The 25,988-nt window shown below is 41.5% G+C and overlaps 1 protein-coding gene across 2 annotated transcripts in view; it reads left to right on the top strand.

Annotated features, from left to right (window-relative positions):
* Positions 1 to 4,491: 4,491 nt before the first annotated feature.
* The window catches only part of LOC124606792 (tRNA methyltransferase 10 homolog A), a 32,618-nt gene continuing 11,121 nt past the window's right edge, over positions 4,492 to 25,988 (top strand). The window contains exons 1-4 of one of the 2 annotated variants that reach the window (XM_047138860.1): positions 4,492 to 5,016; positions 5,351 to 5,516; positions 14,259 to 14,399; positions 21,177 to 21,320. In XM_047138860.1, the coding sequence (XP_046994816.1) occupies positions 4,712 to 5,016; positions 5,351 to 5,516; positions 14,259 to 14,399; positions 21,177 to 21,320 (756 nt within the window). In that variant the 5' untranslated portion in view covers positions 4,492 to 4,711. The remainder of the gene's footprint in view (positions 5,017 to 5,350; positions 5,517 to 14,258; positions 14,400 to 21,176; positions 21,321 to 25,988) is intronic. The other variant, XM_047138861.1, reaches the window with a different exon arrangement.

Raw genomic sequence — 25,988 nt, 5'->3', positions numbered from 1 at the left:
GACTACCAAAAGAATTTTTTTTCTATAGAAATTTATGCTTTTTGTAAGCACTGGAGGACTTGCATTGAGTGTGGGGGAGATTATGTTGAAAAGTGATACAGCTTTGTACCACTTCTGCACAATAAATAATATGTTAAAAATATTCAAGGTTTTCATTTGACTCACCCTCGTATTTATAGTGCCAATGAAACAATTCATTCTCGTACAGACTCTCTGTGGCAGACAAACTTTCGTGGTGCAAGCTCCTCAAAGACACAGGGTCGAATGCTTCATTATACCCGCACAAGATGTTACGCGTTTGTGTGAAGCCCATGCCCTTACAGTTTTCTGCAGCAAACATCTCGGAGATTAAGACATTTGGTGAAATAACTCTGACGTTAGATTTCGGACTGAGGAAGAGATATCAGTGGCAGTTTATTGTAGCTGATGGAGCAGCACCAATAATAGGAGCAGAGTTCCTCGCGAATTTCAGCTTTCTGCCTGATGTCAGAAATGGCTGTCTAATCGACAATACTTCCGGTTGCAGTACAAGAGGCACCAAAGCACCTTATCCCATGAAGCAGGTGCGAGTAGCATTCGTCACAAATGAGTTTACGCAACTGTTTCAGCACTTTCTCGAGATCGCTACTCCACAATACGAGACGAAAGACGTGAAACATAATACGCAACATTCCATCAAAACCACACCAGGTCCACCAGTGTCTGCATGGCCACGGAAATTACCACCTGACCGCCTAAAAATAGCAAGACAAGAATTTGAGAAATTGTTGAAGGAAAACATGATCTGTCCGTCTGACAGCCCGTGGGCTTCGCCGTTGCATTTAGTTCCCTAGAAAGATAAAACATGGAGACCTTGTAGCGATTTCCGGCCACTAAACGCAAGGACAATACCAGATAAGTACCCGGTTCCGAATTTACAGGAGTTTAACAATTTGCTAGCGGGATCACATGTATTCAGTGTAGTGGATTGTGCGAGAGCTCATATGCAAATTCCAGTGGCGGCAAAGACGTCCAAAAGACAGCTATAACTACCCCGTTTGGCCTTTTTGAACACATTTATATGCCTTTTGTACTTAAAAATGCAGCCCAGATATGGCAAAGGTTTATCGACGAGGTTTATCGACCTCGGTGAAGGTATGTTCTCGAAACTTCAACAAAAGCCCATACCGAGCTACTGAGTGTCTCTCCTGCAGAGTCTTCCACTGGAGTTTATCTATCATCTCCGTAACGATTTCGCGATTACTAAATGATCCTGTAATGAAGCACACTGCTCTCCATTGGATCTTCTCTATCTCTTCTATCAACCCTATCTGGTAAGGATCCCGCACTAGTGAGAAATATTCAAGCAGTGGGCGAAAAAGTGTACTGTAACCTACTTCCTTTGTTTTCGGATTGCATTTCCTTAGGAATCTTCCAAAGAATCTCAGTCTGGCATCTGCTTTACCGACGATCAACTTTATATGATCCATCCAATTTTAAATCACTCCTAATGCCTACTCCCATATAATTTATGGAATTAACTTCTTCCAGTTGCTGACCTGCTGTATTGTAGCTAAATGATAATGGATCTTTCTTTCTATGTATTCGCAGCACATTACACTTGTCTACATTGAGATTCAATTGCCACTCCCTGCACCATGCTTCAATTCGTTGCAGATCCTCCTGCATTTCAGTACAATTTTCCATTGTTACAACCTCTCGATATACTACAGCATCATCCGCAAAAAGCCTGAGTGAACAAGGCCATTTGTGTATATTGTGAATAGTAACAGTCCTACGACACTCCCCTGCGGCACACCTGAAATCACTCTTACTTCGGCAGACTTCTCTCCATTGAGAATGACATGCTGCATTCTGTTATCTAGGAACTCCTCTATGCAATCAAAGAATTGTCTGATAGTCCACATGCTCTTACTTTGTTCATTAAACAACTGTGGGGAACTGTATCGAACGCCTTGTGGAAGTCAAGAAACACGGCATCTACCTGGGAAACCATGTCTGTGGCCCTCTGAGTCTCGTGGACGAATAGCGCGAGCTGGGTTTCACACAACCATCTTTTTCGAAACCCATGCTGATTCCTACAGAGTAGATTTCTAGTCTCCAGAAAAGTCATTATACTCTAACATAATACGTGTTCCAAAATTCTACAACTGATCGATGTTAGAGATATAGGTCTATAGTTCTGCACATCTGTTCGACGTCCCTTCTTGAAAACGGGGATGACCTGTGCCCTTTTCCAATCCTTTGGAACGCTACGCTCTTTGAGAGCTACAGTATACCGCTGCAAGAAGGGGGGCAAGTTCCTTCGCGTACTCTGTGTAAAATCGAACTGGTATCCCATCAGGTCCAGTGGCCTTCCCTCTTTTGAGCGATTTTAACTGTTTTTCTATCCCTCTGTCATCTATTTCGATATCTACCATTTTGTCATCTGTGCAACAGTCTAGAGAAGGAACTACAGTGCAGTCTTCCTCTGTGAAACAGCTTTGGAAAGAGACATTTAGTATTTCAGCCTTTAGTTGTCATCCTCTGTTTCAGTACCATTTTGGTCACAGAGTGTCTGGACATTTTGTTTTGATCCACCTACCGCTTTGACATAAGACCAAAATTTCTTAGGATTTTCTGCCAAGTCAGTACATAGAACTTTACTTTCGAATTCATTGAACGCCTCTCACATAGCCCTTCACACACTGCATTTCGCTTCGCGTAATGTTTGTTTGTCTGCAAGGCTTTAGCTATGTTTATGTTTGCTGTGAAGTTCCCTTTGCTTCCGCAGCAGTTTTCTAACTCCGTTGTTGTACCACGGTTGCTCTTTTCCATCTCTTATGATCTTGCTTGGAACATACTCATCTAATGCATACTGTACGATGGTTTTGAACTTTGTCCACTGATCCTCAACGCTATCTGTACTTAAGACAAAACTTTTGTGTTGAGCCGTCAAGTACTCTGAAATCTGCTTTTTGTCACTTTTGCTAAACAGAAAAATCTTCCTACCTTTTATTAATATTTCTATTTACGGCTGAAATCATCGATGCAGTAACCGCTTTATGATCGCTGATTCCCTGTTCTGCGTTAACTGTTTCAAATACTTCAGATCTGTTTGTCACCAGAAGGTCTAATATGTTATAGCCACGAGTCGGTTCTCTGTTTAACTGCTCAAGGTAGTTTTCAGATAATGCACTTTAAAAAAATTCACTGGATTCTTTGTCCCTGCCACCCGTTACAAACGTCTGAGTCTCCCAGTCTATATCCGGCAAATTAAAATCTCCGCCCAGAACTATAACATGTTGGGGAAATCTACTCGAAATATTTTCCAAACTTTCCTTCAGGTGCTCCGCCACAACAGCTGCAGAGCCAGGGGGCCTATAGAGACATCCAATAATCATGTTTGAGACTGCTTTAACCGTGACCTTCACCGAGGATATCGGAGGAAACAGTTTCTCTTGTGCCTCCACCGTCCAGTCAGCAGACATCGCCAGAGCAAGTGCCGCATAGACACACAGGAGCAGGTCGGCGGGTACGCTTCAAGTACCCATACGTCCCGGGTGCTCCGCACTTTCAGCAGGGTGGCTGTGTGACGAACAACAGTGATTTCGAGTGGTCGCGCTAAAAGCAGAGACGTTCCAACGCAGCAGAGTATGACTGCGCACAGAACCCCTTTGGTTTCCTGATTATTCTTGGTTTTTTTATTTAACTACTTCGTGTTCTTTTCTGAAATTATTTTGTTAGTTTTTGTGTGATTGATAATTTGATTGTGTTTTGTGGATGTAGTGAAACAATAAAAGCCAAGTAACACTCCAAGAATTTCTGCGTTATTTCAGCAATGTATATTAGTAACTTCAATGTAATCTTCAAATTTAGTTCACATGATGTGTTTACCTAACTTCATTAACAAAAACGTTTCCCCACATGACGAAAACTCTGTAATATCGCGAGAAAATCCATCCGCAAACTGTCTGAAATCGTCTTAATATCTTGCTGCACATAAAAGTAAAATCGAAACACAGTGCAACTCTTGCAAAACATACTGAGGCCAGTTCCATGTTTGTACACTGAATAGTTTGCCTGCTTGACCGAGTTGAATGAAATGTAACATTGTGCGTGCGTTCTTGTGCCGGACACGGCAGATGACACACACTGAGAATCTTCTTAAAGAAGGAGAGGAGGTAGCGAGAAGAAACTCCCTCGTCAGAGAATATGCTTCAAATTTTTTATTCATACGAAACTGAGAACTTCTTCAGAGAATGTTCTTTCGCTCTGAGAATCTTCTCCGGAGGATGCTTCCTTTTTTATTCATACTACTCTATGTTGACAATGGCCCTATACAAATTCACTTGATTGTTGGGTCCGATGTGTGTTTGCTGTCCTGTAAATATTGGCCAAAGTTGGTGCTAGAGTCGGCACCAATGCATGGACGAAGAGTAAGCACTAAGCAGCATTTTGACGTGTGGAAACGCTAACGCGCATGTAAGCTTAGTAATGGGGGAGGTTGAGCACGTGTAAGAAATGCTTGTGGACACCTGCCTTTAGACTGTGGCTTAAATGTTGATCTCCTTCGATTTTAGCATGGATTTGAGTCTCTTTGCTATCTGTGGCCAATGGAATCGATCTTACGTTTTCGATTAGCCTGAACAAATTCGCATCAACGAAAACATGTTGTGATGTTAGTAAATAATTTGTGGTAGGTGGTGAAAAAAAATAGTAATAGCAAAATATGGAAGACAATAAAAAATGCGCCGACATTCAGGATTGCGAATTCTCTGAGCAAAAATTCTCAGAAGTGGAGAATAACCAAGTAAAACGTGAAGCCAATGAAATAGATAACCATGACATTAAGAGATTCAAAATCGAGCAAGACATAAAAATAGGAGATTTAAAAGCCTATGCTCAATCTACAGCGTGTGGTAATGATTTTTCAGTGGATGAGAAAAAAATTATTTGGTCGGACGCCGTATCCAAAAAGAAAATGCGGAAACTTCTCAAGATACAGAAGTGGGAGGAAGTAAAAAAGGAGAGGAGGTAACGAAAATTAAAGAATAGAAACTTATTTATCTATAAATTTTTGCAGATTTGCTCCATTTTCTTAACATTACCTGCGGCACAATGAAAATCGCTGCGGATCTCAAGGCCTTCATGAAAATTTGTTTTTGGTGTGTTCCCTGTCGAATGGTGTTTAGAAACAAGCGATACATAAAGTATCTACTGCTGAAACTTGATTTACCGCACTGCAAGACGTGAAACAATCTAGTTTCGTGAATAATGATACAAATACAGCAGGCCTAGAGACATTTTCTATTTTGTGTCAATGATAGGCTATTTGATGTAGTGAGGACTATTTTCTTGTTGTTCGCAGGGCACAAGAGAAAGAACGTGCGAAAAGGAGAAGAATGCTGGCAAGATTAAATAATATAAGTCTAGGACCATCACGGAGCTTTCTGAAGAAATGTACAATGGCAAATAGTAAATGCAAAGTCCGTGTTGTCATAGACCTGTCGTTTGATGATCTGATGTCCGATTCGGTATGTACTGTGGCGTATATTAGATTTAGTAACTAAGAAAAAATCTGTTACAAAATTTGTTGTTGCAGTTCAGAGGAAGTTCGGCAGTGATTACTTCTGTAGTCTCATGACATTGAATCGATTGGTGAATATTTTTTTGGTAATTGGGTTCAAGTGTGGCATCCCTCCCCTCTCCCCACACCAAAATTCTAATGTTTATTCTGTGCCATATTGTAAAGTTTGTAAAGTGGATTGAACATATGTATGTGGATCCGTGATGGGTAAGTGCTGTAGAGTTTAAAACAGATATTTCAATGCTCTGCAGTGTTATTCTAAGATAATTTACCTTCATGTATATTTTATGTGGTGTATTGCATCCGTTACAGGCTTAAATTTTTGTTATATCTGAAGTCTTCAGTGGGAGACCAAACTATAAAGTCCAATATTGTAGATTTTATTGCAAATGGAACTGTTGGAGAACTTTCGTATGTGCAAAATAGTACTATTTAAAAAATGAAAAATCTCCGCATATTCATGTGAGCAGAGTTGTATTGTGTTCTGTGATATGTTTGAAGGCTTACTGTGTAGATTTTTTAAAGTATGACTGTCAAGTGAGGAATGCAAATGTGGAACAGAATATGAGAAAATAAGACTTTTCCGTCCAGTTTTGATCTGTTGATTGAGTAGTGGACTACCTTAGAAAAGGCATTTGTGTGTCATTGACATACTTTGTTAGTATTACAAAGAGCAAGAGCAAATGATTAACTCTATGGCTCTGTATGTGCCCTATCCTTTGTTATGTTAATTTCATGATCCCTATGTGAGATAAATGGTGGTGGCAGGTACAGAATGGTCCTTCACGTGTTGTCAGGTTCATTAATAAGTGTGCTCACAGAGTATGTTGAAGAAAGTAATAGTTCCATTTTCTGCTAGCAGGTGAAAATATGGTGCTGGAAGCCATCAGAATGTGAAATGTTTCCTGTTTTGATGTCAGTATACTGTTTTGTTGCTTGGCAACATGTGTTGATTTCCTTTGTGAGGTGACTTTTGGTGTACAGGTTTAAGAATGTTGAAATTTTCCATGAAAAATGCATTGCCTATTGAGAAGAAAGATTATGCACTGTTGCTAAAATTGTTCTATCAGAATGGCAGCAACAGTAGTACTGCATTGCGGGAATATCGCCGACAGAAACAACTGTGAAGAGACCCACGTGTCAATAAATGGGCTAAAGAATATGATAAAGAAAGCTGAAAAACTGGTCAATTAGATGGTTCAGCAGGGAGAGGGAGGTGGCCCATTCCCATGGCAGTTGTTGATGAAGTGGCTGTACCTATAATAGACTATATAACAGATGCCTCAAATTCTGCAGCCAGTGCTTGAGCCGTGTCATGGGAATTGCCTCTCACCTGGTCAACAGTTTGAAAGATTTTGTGATGCATTTTACTCTGGTATTTCTGTACAGGACTCAGTATTTGCACCACTGAGTGAGGTGGCGCAGTGGTTAGCACGCTGGACTTGCATTCAGGAGGGCAATGGTTCAATCCCATGTCCGGCCATTCTGATTTAGGTTTTCTGTGATTTCCGTAAATCGCTCCAGGCAAATGCCATGATGGTTCCTTTGAAAGGGCGTGGCCGACTTCCTTCCCCATCTTTCCCTGATCTGATGAGACTAATGACCTCACTGTTTGGTCTCTTCCCCCAAACGACTCAACCATCGGAATGTGCACTAAATGAAGCCCCAAGATAGGCTACAACACTGTCACTTTACCCTTTGTTTTTTGACACCCATGGAAATGGGTGACATGGTTGGGGAATATTCTTCATATGGACGAGGCACATTTTACTCTGCATGGTGCCGTGACTGCACAGAACTGTAGCATATGGGATTCTATGCTGCCACATGATGTGCAAGAACACCCACTGCATGCAGCTTATGTGTAGTGAGGTTTCACAAGCTCCTCCATATTCAGTCTGTTTTTCTTCAAGGAGATGATACCTCTCGAGCCTGTTGGGTGTACAGTGACATCTGCCCATTATAAAGACCTACTTGTATAACATGTGATTCCAGCTTTGCAAGAAATAAATTGTGACCACGCCACTATTTTCAAGGTAGGAAGGGGTGACACCACATGTCACTTGTGAGGTGAAAGATTTACTTCAAGAAAGTTTGGTAATGACAGCATCATCTCTATGCAGTTTATAGATGTGTGGCCCTCAGGGGCTCAGCCTTCATTTGCTGCGTATGGGCTTGGTGACCCCTGGGTTCTGAACTGGATACTGGTAAGTATTGTCCTTGATCTTAAAGTGTGCTGTGCGTCAATGGGATGCATGGCTGTTGATGTGGAACAGTTGTTAGCAAGCATTCTGTGGGGAAAGTGCTGCACCTTAGTGTTATAAGGCTTACCTAGGCCTACGGGGCTCTTTCTAGGTATACCCTTATTTCGCTAGCTGCTCGTGGGACCGAGATGGATCCTGCAAAATTTTCTCCTCCTCCTCCTCCCAGTGGAATGGTTGGGCCCCTGGTATGTACCAACAACCAATCATTCAAGAGTCCTCATTTGACAAGTATTCCAGATTCTGGAGTTGTCAAGAGTAGTTCAATAATTAACAACAGAATGCATGCTGCAGGTTATAATGCATTTTTGATAGAAGAGAGGGAACCTTTGAGAAAGTTTCCCTTTTTACATTCAAAAGGGTTTAGAGGGCATCATGGAGACGTTAACATTAGTCAAGTGGTTGCACAATGGGATACAGTTGGTTGAAACCTCCAGTTCCCAACAGTCAATGAACCTGCAGAAAGCGAAAAGCCTTTTGGGAATATGCCATTGAAACTGAGCTCCACACAGCGATTGATTACAGCAAAGGCACTATGACATGCAAAAATCTGGTGGACATTCCCAAAGAAGATAGCACACTGGACTCGCATTCGGGAGGACAACGGTTCAACCCTGTGTCCGCCCAACCTGATTTAGGTTTTCCATTATTTCCCTAAATCACTTCCGGCAAATGCCAGGATGGTTTCTTTGAAAGGGCACAGCCGACTTCCTTCCCCGTCCTTCCCGAATCTGATGAGACTGATGACCTCACAGTTGGTCTCCTCCCCCAAATCAACACAACCCAAACCAAAGAAGAACTGAAAGTTGAGTGGACCATGGATGGTGGTCTCAAAAAATTGGCTCATTTATACTGACTTTCAGCAGCTTGTATCTTCCAGAGCACATCAAAGGAGGTTTACTTCATCTCAGTTGATGCCTTTTGTCCCCAACCCATTGTGCTGTTTTAAATGGCAGCACTTTGGGCACAGTACTCTTGGTTGTAAGGGAGAAGCTCCTTGTCGCCACATTTGCTACCTCCTTTGCTTTTGTTCTCAAACAGCCAGTTCAGAAGACCAATGGTGCGACACAAATGGAGGTTGCTAGTGTCAGCAGTAGTATCTATGTTTGTCAGTGCACTTGTGCTGCTGCAGTTTCTTCAAAGCTCATATGTCCTGCCTGGAACATCAGAAAAGGCCATGGTTGCCAATGTCGTGGAGCTCTCTGCTCCTCTAAAGGTGCAGTCTGGTTAAAGGCCGTGGTTGCCAATGTCGTGGAGCTCCCTGCTCCTCTAAAGGTGCAGTCTGGCTCATTGTCCAGTGCTACCACCAACACCTCCATGATTGTGGCTACAAAACCTCCTCAAAAAAAAAAAAGGTCAGTCAAAGGCAAAGAATCAGTTACTGATGGAGACAGGTAGTAAGCAGGCCAACAGTGTCGACTTATCTCTCTATGATGTCTCTCATGTTTAATGTTCAGAGCCGATGGACTTTAATGTCAGCCTGGGGAACTCATTTCACCCCAAAACTGAGCCTCAAGCCACTATGGGTTCCCCTCCCTGGCGGAAAAAACAGGGCAAAAGTGCAATCCAAATGATAAATGTCTCCCATATTACAGTAGAACATTAATGGGTTCAGAACACATGCAGAGGAACTGAAACTCCTAGCACAGAAAATGCCTGCTGTGCTTGTGCTTGCAGGAAACATATTTAAAAACTTCTGGTGGCCCTGTACTATGAGGCTACGCCCTTCATCACAAGGATGTTCTGACTGGGGAAAGGGCTAAGGGACTGGTTGCTGTGTTTGTGAATAACACACCACTCCTCTGCTCTGTCGTTGGTTATTGCCCTACAAAGCGAAAGCTGTTGCAGGTCATGTGGGTCAGTAAATCACTATCTGCTCATTGTGCTTACCTCCACAGGATGTGATGGACACTGGGGCTGTCACAGACCTTATAGAACAACTCCCCTGCCCATTTCTCCTACTAGGGGATTTCATTCCCCATAATGTATTATGGGGCTCGAATTATACTTGCCCTAGGGATTGAGTCTTTGAGAACATCTTGATGTCTCAGGAGCTGTGCATCCTCACCACAGGTAGTTCCACTCATTTCTCGGCTGCTACTGGGTCATCCTTGCCATCAACGTCTCTTCAGCCCTTGCAGACTCTGCTCAGTGGGAAGCAACTGATGACCTTCATTCCAGTGACCATTTCCCACTGTGGATCCACCTACTGGATGGAGCATTACTTGAACACAAGCACTGAAATGGATGGTCAGCAGGGCTAACTGGATGCTGTTCAGCCAGGTAGCTGGCTGTGTTTGAACACGTTTGAACACCGTGACACCATCCAAGAACGGGTGGACCACTTCACACAAACAATCCATCATGTTGCTGACTTACTCATCCCAAAATCATTCGGTCACCTTAGGAGGCAACTTGTACCTTGGTGGACTGATGAGTGCCACTCAGCAATTTGGGTCAGGCATTTGGCTCTTAGAATGTTTAAAAACCACACAACAGCAGAGAACTTAAGAGTCATGAGAGCCAAGGCTCGACGCATAATTAAGGTGAGTAGGAAAAGGTCATGGCAGGTGTTCTTGGACTCCCTCAACCATTCCACTTGCTCTACAAAAGTATGGGAAACCACCAGGATGATTTCCAGTAAATACAGTTGTTTACCAGCAGCAGCAGTGCTGAAGCAAAGGTTTCTTCAGGCAATACCCAGAGACATCACTCAGATGATGGCAGAGCATTTTGCAATGACTCCTGCCAAAGCCAGCCAGGATCTGGCATTCCACCACTAACATATGACTTTTGAGAGGGGCAAGTTGGACTTCAGATTCAACTATTTTGAATCTTACAACCTCCCTCTCTCTATACTGGAGCTGTATTTGGCACTGTCTGAGACTCGTGATGCTGCACCTGGTCATGACCAAATCTGGTACTGCATGCTTCTACATTTGCTAACAGCATAATAGGAAATCCTCTTCAGCTGATTTAATTTGATAGGCAGACGGGCTAGTCCCCCAATTCAGGGAGAGAGGCAGTTCGATCTCTCTCTTCAAACCAGGAAAGGACCGCACATGTCGCCTTAACGAGCTGTGTACGAAAGACCCAGCAGTGAACAGTTAAATGTTGTCTGGTCTGGTCTGGTCTGGTCTGGTGTGGTTGTCAGATATCAGGCAACTCCTTAGCCACTCTTAGTGTGGATTCCGGAGATTTTGGTCCACTGTTGACAACGTGACCCTGCTAGAGGCAGCTATTCAGCAGGCATTTCTACATAAACATCACTGTCTTGGTATATTATTTGAATCAGTACTGCATACGACACTACTTTTAGACGCAGTATACTTGTGCAACTCCATCAATGGGGCTTTTGCGACCACCTCCACATGTTCATATGGTATTTGCTGTCTAAATGGTTGTTTTGGTCATTAGTTTCTGACACACTATTGGATCGTTTTGAGCATGAGAATGGTGTCTCTCAGGGCAGTATTTTAAGTGTTACCCTCTCTGCCATAGCCATAAACAGTATCATGTGTACTTTAAGGAGTCCTGCACAATGTTCCTTATTTGTGAACATTTTGTAATTTTCTGTTCCTCCTCTAGTGTTGCAACAGTGACTCGTCAGTTGCACATTCAGATTCTTTATTAGTCATTGGCCACATGTAGTGGAATGGGCTTTACATTGATGTACAGTAGCATATGTTATATTAACCCTTTTAGTGCCAAATACGATCTGATCGTGATCCAGATTTTCGGCGAAAAATGCCAGTAACGATCTGATCGTGATGCCTTTCTCATTCATTTTTTCCGCGCTTGAAGGCAAAGTTGTTAGTATTTCCTAGCGAATGAGAAAGGCATCACGATCAGATCGTTACTGGCATTTTTCGCCGAAAATCTGGATCATGATCACATCGTATTTGGCACTAAAAGGGTTAATTATTGTTCACATTGGATGTACAAATAATTTATCCTATATTAATCAGTGTTACAGAATTGTAATTCTAAGCTCAATTTCTACAATACAAGTATCCAAGAATCCTCTTAAACTGTAGAATGGATTGTTTACCATCTTACTTTTAAAATTATTGAAAGGTGTATTCATTGCAGAATGTGGCAATTTATTAAAAAAATTCAAACAGCTCACTTTGTGAGAGTTACCGGTTTTGTCAGCCTAGGTCTAGGAATGTCAATACTTGTTTTATTTTTGATGTGTTATGTTGTTTTTTGTTTATATTAGTGATGCATAGCTGTAAGGATTTACCACTCTCATTATTTTGGTCTTAGTGAATAAATGGTGTTAGTGTTCCCTTGGACCAACCTTAGACACTATTCTTAGTACGTTTTTGTGAATCAGTAATGTATAACTAACATGAGTGACCCCATACAACAGCCCGTAGGGTATGAAAGTTGGAAAAAATCTGAAGTGAGCTATCCTAAGATATTCATTTCTGACTATATCAGAAAATTTCCACATGAAATAGGACACCCTTGATATCTTTCCGCAGACATGATTAGTATGGAGTTGCCAGTTTTATTTGGAATCAGTATATATTTCAGCCAGTTTTATGGATTTTGCTTCCATGTCTTTAGCAGCAGGCTTTGAGTTGCCTCTGGATTGCACAGTCATTTCTTAGATGTGAACCAGTTTAGTGTTAAGAAGAGTGAGTCCTGTTATTTCTGTCGTAACCTTAGCCTAACTCAATCTGTGGTGATTAATGTCACCCTCATAGCAGAAAACTGACTGAAGCCCAACATAAAGCGGTAGATGTTAATTGCAGAGAGATCATATTCTTATTTTCAAATGCAATAAATATCTGATTAACAGTTTCAGCGACTGCAAAAAAACATGGTGAAACCCATGCAGTCTACGACAAAGAAGGTTATGATCTTCAAAATAGTTTCTAAGCTGTATGTGAAAAATTGCTTAAAATATTTTGGAAAATATTGTAACAATAGACACTGGCCTGTAGTTCTCAGAGAGATGCTTGTCCTCCTTTTTGTATATAGGTACAGCATTTGAAATTTTGAGCTGTTCTGAGAAAACTCCAAATTCAAGGCACTTACTCACAATAAAAGCAAGTGGTTTGGAAATAAGGTGTATTGTTCTTTTTATTGTGTAGTTAGATAGTAGCAGTCCATGCTTTTTGTGTCTAAATTTTATATTAGTAGTATATAAAAACAAAGATGAGGTGACTTACCGAACAAAAGCGCTGGCAGGTCGATAGACACACAAACAAACACAAACATACACACAAAATTCAAGCTTTCGCAACAAACTGTTGCCTCATCAGGAAAGAGGGAAGGAGAGGGGAAGACGAAAGGAAGTGGGTTTTAAGGGAGAGGGTAAGGAGTCATTCCAATCCCGGGAGCGGAAAGACTTACCTTAGGGGGAAAAAAGGACAGGTATACACGCACATATCCATCCACACATACAGACACAAGCAGACATATTTAAATATGTCACTGGTGATACACACATTATTCCCGTACACACATTATTCTTCTAGGTCTTATTTGAAGCACTAGAATTCTTGTTCAGAATAACAAGCTTGTTATTATTGGCTTTTTTGTCACATGTGAGTCACTTGAACACGGTACACCACTTGTGTGTTGATCACTCTGTGTTGTTAGTTTTTTCTTTACTTCTTCGAATTTCTTTGTGTGGTCTTCATATTTGGAATGTGCTGTAGCCATTTCTCCTTTTAGTGTGTTAATTTCTCCTTCTTGTATGATGCCAAAAGAACTTTGATATTGCTTACAGCTAAGCACTATGTAGATAGTTTTTCTGTTACTATTTTGTGTTTCTTTAAGAGTTCGTGTTCAGAGTGTATTACTGCGAGATCTTCTTTTACTGTGTTTATTTCCTTTGAATTTGAGATTTATTTTCACCCAATAACATGATACCAACACTTGCATTTTGTGCATAAAATACCTCTTACTACCTTTTGGAGCTCATATTACATATGGAATGACTACATAATAACAAAACTGAGAGATGATCTTTGTCACTATCCTTACTCGGAGCCATGTTTTTTTATGCAACTTGCAGTGCAGAGATTAGAGGAGTGGGCTGCAAAGACAGGTTTTCAGTTTTCTGCAGGTAAGTCAGGTAAGTGGTGGTGGTGGTGGTGGTGGTGGTGGTGTGTGTGTGTGTGTGTGTGTGTGTGTGTGTGTGTGTGTTCATTTTAATCATTCTTGTTATATTTTTAATTTACTGACTTGTATATGAGGGACACAGCTCTACATTTTAAAGACTCAGTGAGTTTTCTGGGCCTCAGTTTTGATTCCAAGCAGTCGTTGTTGCCACACCTCAGAGACCTGAAAGCCAGAACCCAGAGGGCTCTGACAGGGTGTGTCTACTCCAGTTGTGTAGGTGTTTCATGCATTCACATCTAGACTATGAGTGCACTGTGTGTGGGTCAGCGAGGCTTTTTTACCTGCAGATCATTGACACTATCCACCACGAGGGGAATGGGCTGGCCGTGGGTGCTTATAGACCCAGTCCCATCGCCAGCCTTTGTGCTGAGGCTGTGGGGAACCACCACTCACGATCTGGCAACAGCTGCTCATGTTGCGTCAGCCATGTAAGTTCCTTGCAGCTCTGGAACATCTTTCCTCCAGTCATCCATGAGCAACAATGCTCTTTTGGATCTGCATGCAGCATGTGCTGGAGTCACTTTGTGTGGAGCAAGTACAACCCAAAATCCAGGCTTTTAATTGCATGCCACTCTGGTTACTGCAGATGCCCCGACTAATTTTAGATTTAGGGCAGCACAGGGGAGGTTTCACACCTGCATATGTTTTCAATACATTATTTTATGACATTTCAACTGAGCGTCACAACTCTTCAGTTGTCTTTATGGATGGGTCCAAACAGGGGTACTTCATTGGTTTCTCCGTTGTTTCCCTTGTCATGTCCTTAAGGTCCGATTGCCTTGAGGCTTTTCTGTCTTTGACACAGAATTGTGTGATCTTGTGGGCACTGGAATAGATGAGATGTGTTTAGAGTGCTAAATTCCTTGTGTTACGATTCTCTTGAGTGTCCCTCACTCTCTACAATGCTTGTACCCAGCAGATAAAGTCCAGAATATCCAGGATGCCCTTGTCCAACTATAACAGCTGGGAAAGGAGATGCCTTTCTGTTAGGTACCATGGCACATGAGTATTGTTGGGAATGAAAGGGCGGATGTAGCAGCTAAGGAGGCATGTCCTGATCCTCAGTTATTTCAGCGTGCCCTCCCCCTGCATCCTATCACCTTGCTGTTGAGGTACAGAGTCATGTGTTGGTGGGAAGACGAGTGGCTGAAAGTCACAGATAATCAGCAGCATCTGGTAAAGCCCACAAAGTGGCTGTGAAGATGGGATGAGATCCTCCTTATTCGTCTTCGCATTGGCCACAGTCCTCTGACACATGGCTTCTTGTTTCAGTGGTAGGATCTTACAGTGTGTGATGCTTGTGGCATGCAGACCACCATGCAACACATTTTACTGGCCTGTGTTTTATTTTCAGACCAGAGGGCAGCAGCAGATTTTTCTTGGTAAAGTAAGTTTAGTCTAGCTCTTGCTCCATGTCATGGACAGAGTTGTTTGTGCATTAATTATCAGTGTTATTTTTGATGTGTACAACTGACTGTAAATATACTCACATGGTGTAGTTAAAATCCTCATTGTTTGGATCAGCTGTTTACAGTCAGCTCAGCTACTATTTTTGGTTATTATTCTTATGGCTCTTTTCTGTAGTTGTGTATTTGTTCCCCAGAAAGCAATTGAGTGTACATACGAATAGCATGCAACTAAAAGACACTGGCTGTTACACACTGATGACATTCTGTTTGCAAGTGTATTTGCATGTTCACAGCACCTCCCATGAGAATCAGTCTCCATTCCTAGAAATTTTCTGTTACATATTCTGTAGTGGTGCTATTTCCATTCAATTTGAGAGTGTTATTTTTCCTCTGCAAACTGAAATTCATGGCATTTGTTTGCTTTATGTTCAGTGTCACTTTACCACATGTTAACCAATTGTAAATTTCCTTGAGGGTTTCATTTGCTTTCTCTGCAGGGTTTTCTCTTGTTTTCTCAGTGAGTGTATAGTCTAGAAGTGAATCTTTCTTACTGACAGCTCACTAGCATTGTACCGTTGCCTATTGACAGCAAATAACCAGCCAACGAGGGCCTGCACTTGAGCAGGAAGCTCAAGTCATGTTGCAACTCTGTCTATTGTTCTCATAGCATAGGCCATAGTGTACGAGACTGCTGAACCATTAGCTTGGGTTCAACCTTTACCATCGTTTCAAATCCAATTTTTGTATCGCTCTCTCATTTGACTTTAGGAATCCAAATGGAGAACACATTCGGTGACACTGTCTCTGGCAGGTTGCTTGAATTCACGTGTGCAACAGCCTGATTGGCTAATTTCAGTGCTAATTAACTCGGGCATGGCGCAATGCATTGAATTATTTTCTTAACAATTATTTCTCAGCACAGCCTACCCTGCAACACCCTACAAACTTTTCACACTGTTTCTGACTACCATGTATATAGCTCATAAGAGAGTGGAACATCCTACTCTTTCTAAATTACTTGTGTCACTTCAAAAGATGATCTTTCATTGCATACAGTGCTGAAAGACATAGGTTTCATCTGCTATTCATTATTCAACGGTCGAAAAATATTAATAGTAAGATGTAGTTGCTGGGTGGTGCAGATTCCTGCATGTTGTTGATGCTTATGTTTGTGCTGCTAGATAATGTGCATAGTAGCGACCATGTGCAGAGTGCCGCAAGCCATGTTTGGCAGCATTGCCAATACCTGCCTGAAATGCCAAAACCAATCACTTGTCTCATGGACTGTTATATTGCAGTTATCAACAAAGATAATTTTTTTCTCCATGTCTAACACTATTGGGAATGTCATTGGAGTATACAAGGAACAGTATTGGCCCTAATATGATACCCTGAGGAAGTCTTGGTTCTGGTAAGTGTTTTACTAAAAGTTTAGGCTCTACCCTGTCTGCTAGGTATGATCAGCTACACTTCTTATTCCTAATGTTTCTAGCGTATTTAGAATAATCTTATGGTCAGCAGCAGCAAAAGGTGTGGAAACATCATAAAATATGCCCGTGACACAATTATCTTTGTCAAGAGCATGAAGTACTACTTTTTTGAATTCTTTTTTAGCTGATTCTGTACTGCTGCCACTTCAGAAACCAAACTGTGATTCACTTGAAAGGTTGTATTTATTCAAGTAATTCATTAATCTGTCTTTCATAATTGATCCTGTTATTGTTGAGAATGAGGCAACAGGGAAATGCGCAGGTAGTTTCAGTGTCTTCTTTCCTTAGTGGAGGTGCAACTCATGCCTGTTTTAAATACTATGAACATTTTCCTGATGTTCTTGTTACAGTTATTATGTCTGTTAAGGGAGCATGTATACAATGTATGCATTGTTTCAGTGCTCACACTGGTACTACATTCAAAACTACTGACTTTTTATTTATTAGGTTTTGTGCAATTTTACTGACTTCATTCTCTGTGGTTGATAGTAATGTCATTGTACTTGGTGCATAAATACATAGAGTTGACACATTGGTTTTTGCGGACTTTTGTTGTAATTTCTTTGTCGTAATTTGCTAAGTGATGTGGGTAATTTATCCCTTTTTCTTGTCAGTATGTTATTACACCTCTCTTTGTTTCCTTTTTAATGAGTTCCCACACTGCATTCCCATTCTACCCTGCATTGTATAATTATGCCATTAGTTGACTTTTTTTTTGCAGCAGTCAGCACTATCTTTTTGTGACTGTGACATAAATTTAAGAATGATGGCTCATCACGACTCTTTTCATGGAACTAAGGTAGGCCCAGTTAAGGGTTTGGTTGGACTTCTTAATACCTGCTGTTATCCATTTGTTTTTGTGAGACATTAATGCTAATGTGGATGAATACTTTTGAAAATGTCTTTTTGAAGTTCAGTTTAAATAAAGTTCAGAACTTAGAGAATTTCACATTGACATTTGTCTCTCTATACAAGTCATCTCAACTAATGATTGCTAGTTTTCCTGAAAAATTTTGTGTTTTGATTTATAATAAAGTCTTTAGTAGACTTGCAGTTCAAGGAATTTTTCCATACCTGGTTTCACTGTTATTATATGGCAGAAATGGTCTGATAATCCCAGATTTTATTACAGCTACACCACTTTTTTACCTGTCCATGTTTGTGGTCCGATGGTCAATTAATTATGTAAATGTAGCAGTAACCCATGTTGCACTGTGAGCCAACAGGGGCATGTCATAACTTAAAGGCTTTTTATAAGGGTGCTAGTAGTATCATTTATGATATTTGTGTTTAATGTTTGTGTTTCCATACAAAATTATGTTGACTTTTGTAACTAAGGGTTAATCTGGAACTTTGTTAATTTATTGATAAAAGTGTCCACATTATCACTGGGTGACTGAAACACACAGAACGATTAATTTCTTGGCGAGGTCAAGCTCCGCTAATTTGATAGCTGATATTTCAAAGTATTTGTCATCACATTCTGTACCAGTGACATGTCATGATTTAAATTTTGTTCCTTTTCTGCTAGAAATGCATGGTCCTCCATTCTTTGAACTAGTCATATAGGAGAAGAGTCTGCCATTGCATACAAAGGTAATATGTGTTGGACAGCTGTGTCTCAATTTCAAATTGCTGCATTTTATTCTTTTTATTGATTGCTTGTTTTGATGAAGTATTATTGTCTGTGAAATGTCCCATTGTATTTATCGTATAGTTTAGTTCTCTTTATGATATATAGTATGTTTGTGACTTATTGTTTTAAAATGTATCTTGTGAGGGATTATTTCAGGATTTTTGAGACTGCTGGAGATACTCTTGGGCAGGGTAACATAATGTCTGTTTTTTTTTTTTTTTTTTTCTAAAAAAAGACCTACATCTCCTACTCATTACAACAGGTATTTGACCATGCGTGACCTTAGATCCACCCCTTTGCTTTCATGAATCAGTTATACCAGTCTTTGTTTCACAGTCCTGTTTAGGTGTAGACCACACCTAGTGAAACTCCATCTATTGAGAGCCCAGACTGGTATCAGAGCAACATGCACAAAGTCATAAACCCACATTAATCCACCTCACAGCTCCATTAACGCATGGCCAACCATGACGTTGGAACAGCTCAACAAAGTGTAAATTGGTGCCATGGTCGGGGAAGCTATTTTGTTCAGCTGCACATCTGTGTCACAAGCCTCATCCCTGTCCAAACCGTTTGCCACACAACTCTCTATCACTACAGGGTCCTCTTTTGAAAAATCCATACATAAAGCCCCTAAGTCCTCTATCACTTCACTTAGCCCTGCATTGAATTTGAAAATGTTGGTGACCTGGGATGCTGCCTCTAAGCTTTCCTGCAACTGAGGGCCTGCACTTCAAACAAACACTGCTGTAACCTCTGCATTCGCAAGGGGTGTGCAGTGTTTTCTGCAAGGTTGAATGAACATAAACAAAACTTGTTTTGCTGTAAATCCTCTGCAGTTCAGCAGTGTAGCTCTACATACCTATTTTATGGTTTGTCACTTACATTTTTTTATTTGTTACCTGCCGTCTCTCCCCTGAAGATTTATCAAAGGTACAGTAATTTGTTTCCTGTATGTTACCCTTGAGTGACTCATATTAGTTACGGTCTTTATGTAGGATGGTTTTCACAGTCCAGTGTTGCACCCCGTTCAAGTGTATTGTGGACAGGAAGGAAACCAGTGCCGCACACCTACACTCCCAGTTACAGACATTTTAATCAAACTGTACCTGTAATTGCTTACTTCTGTGGCTGTTGTCACAGTCAATAAAATTCTTCTGACTACACTGTCAATATGTAAAATTCTCCAATATTTCGGCCATTGTTGCAAATGACATTCCTCAGAGTATTTTTGCCAACTACTGAATGAGAATCCACGAATATATAAGATGTAAAACTTTTCTCACTCCGCAGTTAACAAAAACATGTTGAGGAAGGCTATTTACAACAATGGTCAAAATGTTGGAGAATTTTACGTATTGACAGTGCACTCACATATCACAAAAAATTTTATTGACAGAAAATGAACCTGATGTGGTTCAGAGAAATGTAATATTTAATTATACAGGGTGTGATTCAAAAGTTTCAGGACTTAATTCAGAACTAGAAATTTGTTGGATGTTTAAGCACTGTGGACTAAAATTCTTCAAAATATGATCCTTCAGCATCAACATAGCACTGCCAGTGCATCTTCCCCTGTTCGTAGCCCTTCTGGAAGGCCTCTTGCGTCATGCTGTCAAGGGCTGTCATCGAAGCCTGTTGGATGGCATCGATGGAGCCGAATCACTTCCCTTTTAGGCCTGTCTTGATTCGGGGGAGAGGAAAAAGTCACTTGGAGCCAAGATGGGGCTGTAGGGTGGCTGCGGCAGTGTTGTCACGTTGAACTTGACCAAAACTTCGGCGGCAGCGCGCAACATGTGAGCGGGCGCATTGTTGTAGTGGAGAATCCAATCGCCCTTGATCGCCGGGCAGATGCGGTGAACTCGATCCCTCAAGCAGCAGAGCACTCCAGTGTAAAAGTCACCTGTGACAGTCCATCCACGAGCAACAAACTCCTTGTGAATCACTCCTTTACCAAAAAAAGAAAACAATCAGCAGTCTTTGTCTTCAACATTCCCACAGCCATCTTTGAAACGTTTGTGCCATGTGAAAACCATTGCACGGGACAGGGCTTCTTTCCTAAAGGCCTCTTGAATCATACCGAGAGCCTCCGTGATGGTTTCGTTCAGTCGCATGCAAAACCTAATCGCATAACGCTGCTCCAAGTGCTGCTACATTTTCACCTCTCCCAATTTTCGACCGAGGTCAGTGACATGCACTCACGCTTCAACCAATGCGGACTCTCCAGGTCTCTGGAGGCAACTGCCACAGCATCAGTTCGTTCCCTGAGACCCCCCACCACTTCCTCCACCCGACAGAACCGGTCCGTTTGCGCTCCCCTATCTGAAACACCTTGTACTGCCTGCTTTTGGATCTAGGTGATTTATGATTAAAATCCATAGATAGCTCAGGTAAATTTTGCAGCTACTTTTTTAAGTCTCTGTTATAAGTCTGTCACAGTATTTTAAATGGATGGAAGAGAGAAGCAACACAGATTTAGTTGGTATTACTTGTTGCGCATGGAATGGTAAAGACTGTGTTATTTCAAATGAATATGTCCTGTATTTGTGTTGGGTTTATACAGATCATTGTTGCTAAGGTTTAAATACAATTTTCATTCGTGTGACTACAGCAAACATAACTAACATTTCAGTGATTAAAACAAATCAGTTGTTTATGTTTATTTTACAGGATATGAGCAAATGTGTTAAACAAATGCTGCATTGCTACAGTTTAAACAGGAGAGCAGAAAATCCTATGCAACTGTACTTCACAAATTTTAATGGAAAAGTGGCGCAGGAAATGGAAAAACACGATGGCTATAGAAACTGGGATGTATGTATTACCTTTTAACAACAAAGTTAAAGTAGAAAGTGAAAAAGCAAAGTGTATATCACATGACTACTTAAAATTAAATTTGTGGTTTTGAGCTCTCTTGGACCTGGAGGAAAAAGGAGAAAAAAGATGCATTATTGTAGTAAATGATAAAGTAAATTACCTGCTATTTGTGGCAAATTGAATCTGTTACTAACCCTAATCCTTGTAGCTGGTAGAGTCTGCTGGAGGAAATCACAGAGCCAAATATATTTTCAGTCCATTTCCTCATATGAAACGTGAGGTTCCTAGTGCTACAATGATGTTCGATAGGTAATTGTGCAGCATACTGTCCCTATCTTTGGTTATGTAATTGCTAGAACACTGTATGTAATACTTGCCATCAGGCCATGGCGCACAACATTTTGAATATTCTGCCAATGACAACTGTGCGGGCCGGCCATCAGAGGCCGCCTGCAGTGGGCCACATGACTTGTACACGTGGCATGCCATCTGCCGCACTGTCTACTGGAGCCCTCCTCTTTATAAGTGCAATGCAGCAGGCAGTTGCTCTCACATTGTGTTCATACTTATTGTTAGCAACTGCTTGTATCAGTACCTGGATTGTTTGTGTGTGTGTGTGTGTGTGTGTGTGTGTGTGTGTGTGTGTGTGTGTGTGTGTGTTCTCAGCTGTTGTACGCTTGTGGAAGAAGAATAAATTTTGGTTCACTGTGGCCATGTTGTTGTTTGTGTCGTACAGTACAGTACAGTAATACTTCTACTGAAACATCCAGGTTGACCTTATTGGCTTTTCAAGTTTCGTCGTTGTATTTGCTATCACTTTCATTGTTAGGCATATAGTGCTTGATGTGGGCTTGATTGTGACTGCATTGTTCCTTTAAATAAATAAAAATGTAACTCTGTTGTTAATGATGGATTATGCTCATAACCCAGATCTTGAGCACTTCTGAATGACACAGTTTGGGAGTTTATTTTTCTTTCAGTGCATTTCTTCATCATTGACTGTGTTTGGTCATGTTATTCCATATATATATATATATAAAACAAAGATGAGGTGACTTACCGAACAAAAGGTCTTTAAATATGTCTGCTTGTGTCTGTATGTGTGGCTGGATATGTGTGTGTGTGCGAGTGTATACCTGTCCTTTTTTCCCCCTAAGGTAAGTCTTTCCGCTCCCGGGATTGGAATGACTCCTTACCCTCTCCCTTAAAACCCACTTCCTTTCGTCTTCCCCTCTCATCCCTCTTTCCTGATGAGGCAACAGTCTGTTGCAAAAGCTTGAATTTTGTGTGTATGTTTGTGTTTGTTTGTGTGTCTATCGACCTGCCAGCGCTTTTGTTCGGTAAGTCACCTCATCTTTGTTTTTATGTATAATTTTTCCCATGTGGAATGTTTCCATGCGCAGTCTTAACTGTCTGAAGAGCACTCAAATAACAACTGCCAGTGTGTTCTGCTCTGTGAATATGAGATGTAGGTCACCTTTAGACCATATTAAATTCCAGTTGCTTGTGTCAAAATGTGAGGAAACATTTGCTCGCAAGTGGCTAAGTAATTAAAAGGTCTTCATGGAGCTGAAGAATGACTGTGGTTTAAAGTGATACAAAAGAGATTTTCCCCAACGAAAGGTTAAAGAATCAATGTTATCACAACTGAAGTGCTACTGTCAGGATTTACAGAGGCACCAAACATTAATGGGATACCAGAGACGCATATATAAGGCTAACCCCATAGCTGGTGTGGTCAGATCAACTATGAGGGTTGGAACTTAAATAGTGGCAACTATTTATTCATGACCGGTACAAAAGAGTTATTTGTTTGCACCTGTTACTGTCCTTCAAAGTAGTCACCATCGTTGTGTAGAACCCGTTACCAGTGATGTGGAAGGTGTAGTATACTGTTAGCAGAGCCTGTTCTGTTGATGGTGCGAATGGCGCGGTCTACCACCTGTAGAATCTCTGTAACAGTTCTGAAGCGAATGCCATTAAATGGTTCCTTCATCTTCGGAATCAAATCAAAGTCGCAAGGACTTAAGTCCGGGGTGTATGGTGGATGATACAGTACTTCCCATCGACCGATCAGAGCAGCTGCGGCTTGTGCTGTATGAACCCGTGCATTGTCATGCAATATGATGGGTGGGTTGCACAGAAAGTACAGCCACTTCTTTCGCAAAGCAGGTGATGCTCCAAAAACGAACAGTAGTACTGTGCATTGACAGTGTGCTGTGGAGGAACGTAATGCATTAGGATAACACCATCACAGTCGTACACGAGAATCACCATAACTTTCATCATACTGGGGCTCTGACGCACTTTCGACTTTCGCGGCGACCCATAATGATGCCGTTTGTTGGATTGGAGTTTCAGTTTTGGCTCGTACAATGTGCCACATGTCTCATCCAATGTTACGATACGGTGTAAGAAAGCTTCTCCTTTGCGCTCATAGCCCTCCAACTGCATCTGAGCAGTGTCGCAATGCATCCATTTCTCCATTTCCGTCAAGTCATGTGGAACCCATCGTGGGCATGCCCAGGGGTCCCTTCAGGATGTGAAGCACAGTTGTATGCGTTGATCCGGTTTCGTGGGCAAGCCCATGAGTCGTGTGGTGTCAGTCACTGTCCACTATCACGGCAACAGCATGCTAGGACAAGCAGCCTGATGCATGTCTGCCACAGTTTTCCGACCTTCGTTGAAGGCTTTTACCCAATGTGCCACTGTTCTGTATGGCAATGCCGATTCTCCGCATGCCTCATGAAGACCTTGATTACTCTGTTGTGCTGTACAACCTCTGGCACGTTGAATCTTGATCCAACTCTGTTGTTTCTGTTTCAAAAACATAGTGACACCGTTACGTTAGATTGCTCGCTCACAAGTGACTGCTTTTCCCTCAATTGTGCGCACGTCAGTGATGTGGGACGGGCGACTCCATTTGCTCTGAGGTAAGGTAGGTAAGTCAACAATGTGTGCTATCAGCGACAATAGTAGATTCCATTGCATAGTGTCTCCACAGCAGTGTTGCCACTATTTAAGTTCCAAACTACGTACTTACAGTCTGAGGAGACAGGCATCAAAATTACATTGCGTATTTGGTTACACCTAAAGTCACATACTCAACATTTAGTGCACTATGTTCATTGTATATAGGGACAACGTATTTTATATTCAGGTCTGAGATTCAGCTTTATGTTACATTCTTACTAACCAGAGTACTAATAAGAGACTAAGAGTGTCTCAAGGACATTTCCCATTAAATAAATGTGATATAGCTTAGTTAAATCTGTTGTTGACGTATTTTAATATGTATTAGGATAATGGATTTTTTTGCATCAGTAGTAGCTGATACACTTGTGGAGAGCTTGGAGCAAACAGTATTAAGTTGCTCCATTAAATTTCGGGAATGCAGCCGCATAAATTCTGCTTCTTCTTCTAATATTGCGGCTGTATATCTTTCAGCCATCTTCAGAGAGAGCCGTACGACTGACGCTCCAGCGCTCGCTCCATCCTTTTAAACTCGCGGACCGCGCCACTGCGCATGCGGCCACAGATGAACAAGGCGCCAGTGACGTTGATCGGCGGCAAAGACGTAACATATGCATGAGTTACGTCTGTGGCTGCGCATTCGATCCATGCTGGGAGATCGATGTATTACTGGGAGCTGAACTGTAGCGATGTCTTTGTAAGTTCAATATTGAAAGTGCCGGATTCCATGATCTATCTAATGTGAAACCGCTGTCTCTATTAATTAAATTCTTCGCCAAGCGGATTTCAATGGCCTCTTTTACTATGGAGTCCCAGAAAGATGAAACAGAAGTCAGAATTTCGACATTTTCATATACCATAGAGTGACCTGAATCAATACAATGCTCTGCCACGGCCGATTTACTGGGTTGTAAGAGCCGAGTGTACCTGCGATGTTCCGTACACCTCTCTTGGACTGTACGATTCGTTTGTCCGATATATGAAAGGCCACATTCACATGGTATTTTGTAAACTCCAGGTTTGCGGAGTAGTAAGTCATCTTTAACGGAACCCAGGAGTGCAGCCGTCTTCGCCGGTGGACGAAAAATCACTTTTACTTTATGTTTAGTGAGGATCCGTCCTATTTTGGATGAAAGGCTTCCCACATACGGCAGGACAGCCATGGATTTAAATGTTTCCTCGTCATCTTCTGCATTCCTTACGGACACCTTAGGTTTTCTTTGTAGTGCCTTACGTATCTGTTGTGGAGAATACCCGTTGTCCTCAAAAACTCTCTTCAAATGTAAAAGTTCGTCTTTTAAACTACTTTCATCAGATATGACGTGTGCTCGGTGTACCAAAGTTCTTAGAACACTACTCGTCTGCGAAGGATGGTGACAGCTATTTGCATGTAAATATAAGTCCGTATGGGTCGGTTTCCGATATACTGCATGACCCAGAGTGCCATCTTCTTTACGCCGAACCAAGACATCCAAAAATGGAAGACATCCCTCGTTTTCCACTTCCATTGTAAACTGAATTTGTCCATGGATGGAATTCAGATGGTTTAAGAAGTCCTGCAATTTGTCCTCGCCATGGGGCCACACTACAAACGTGTCGTCAACGTACCTCCAAAAAACTGTAGGCTTCAAACTAGCAGACTCCAGGGCCTTCTCCTCGAAATCCTCCATAAATAAATTGGCCACCAAGGGT

The sequence above is a fragment of the Schistocerca americana genome, chromosome 3, assembly GCF_021461395.2.
Source record: "Schistocerca americana isolate TAMUIC-IGC-003095 chromosome 3, iqSchAmer2.1, whole genome shotgun sequence".
NCBI lineage: Eukaryota > Metazoa > Arthropoda > Insecta > Orthoptera > Acrididae > Schistocerca > Schistocerca americana.
The sequence above is the reverse complement of the archived record's forward strand: the minus strand, read 5'-3'. Positions and strand labels throughout refer to the sequence as shown.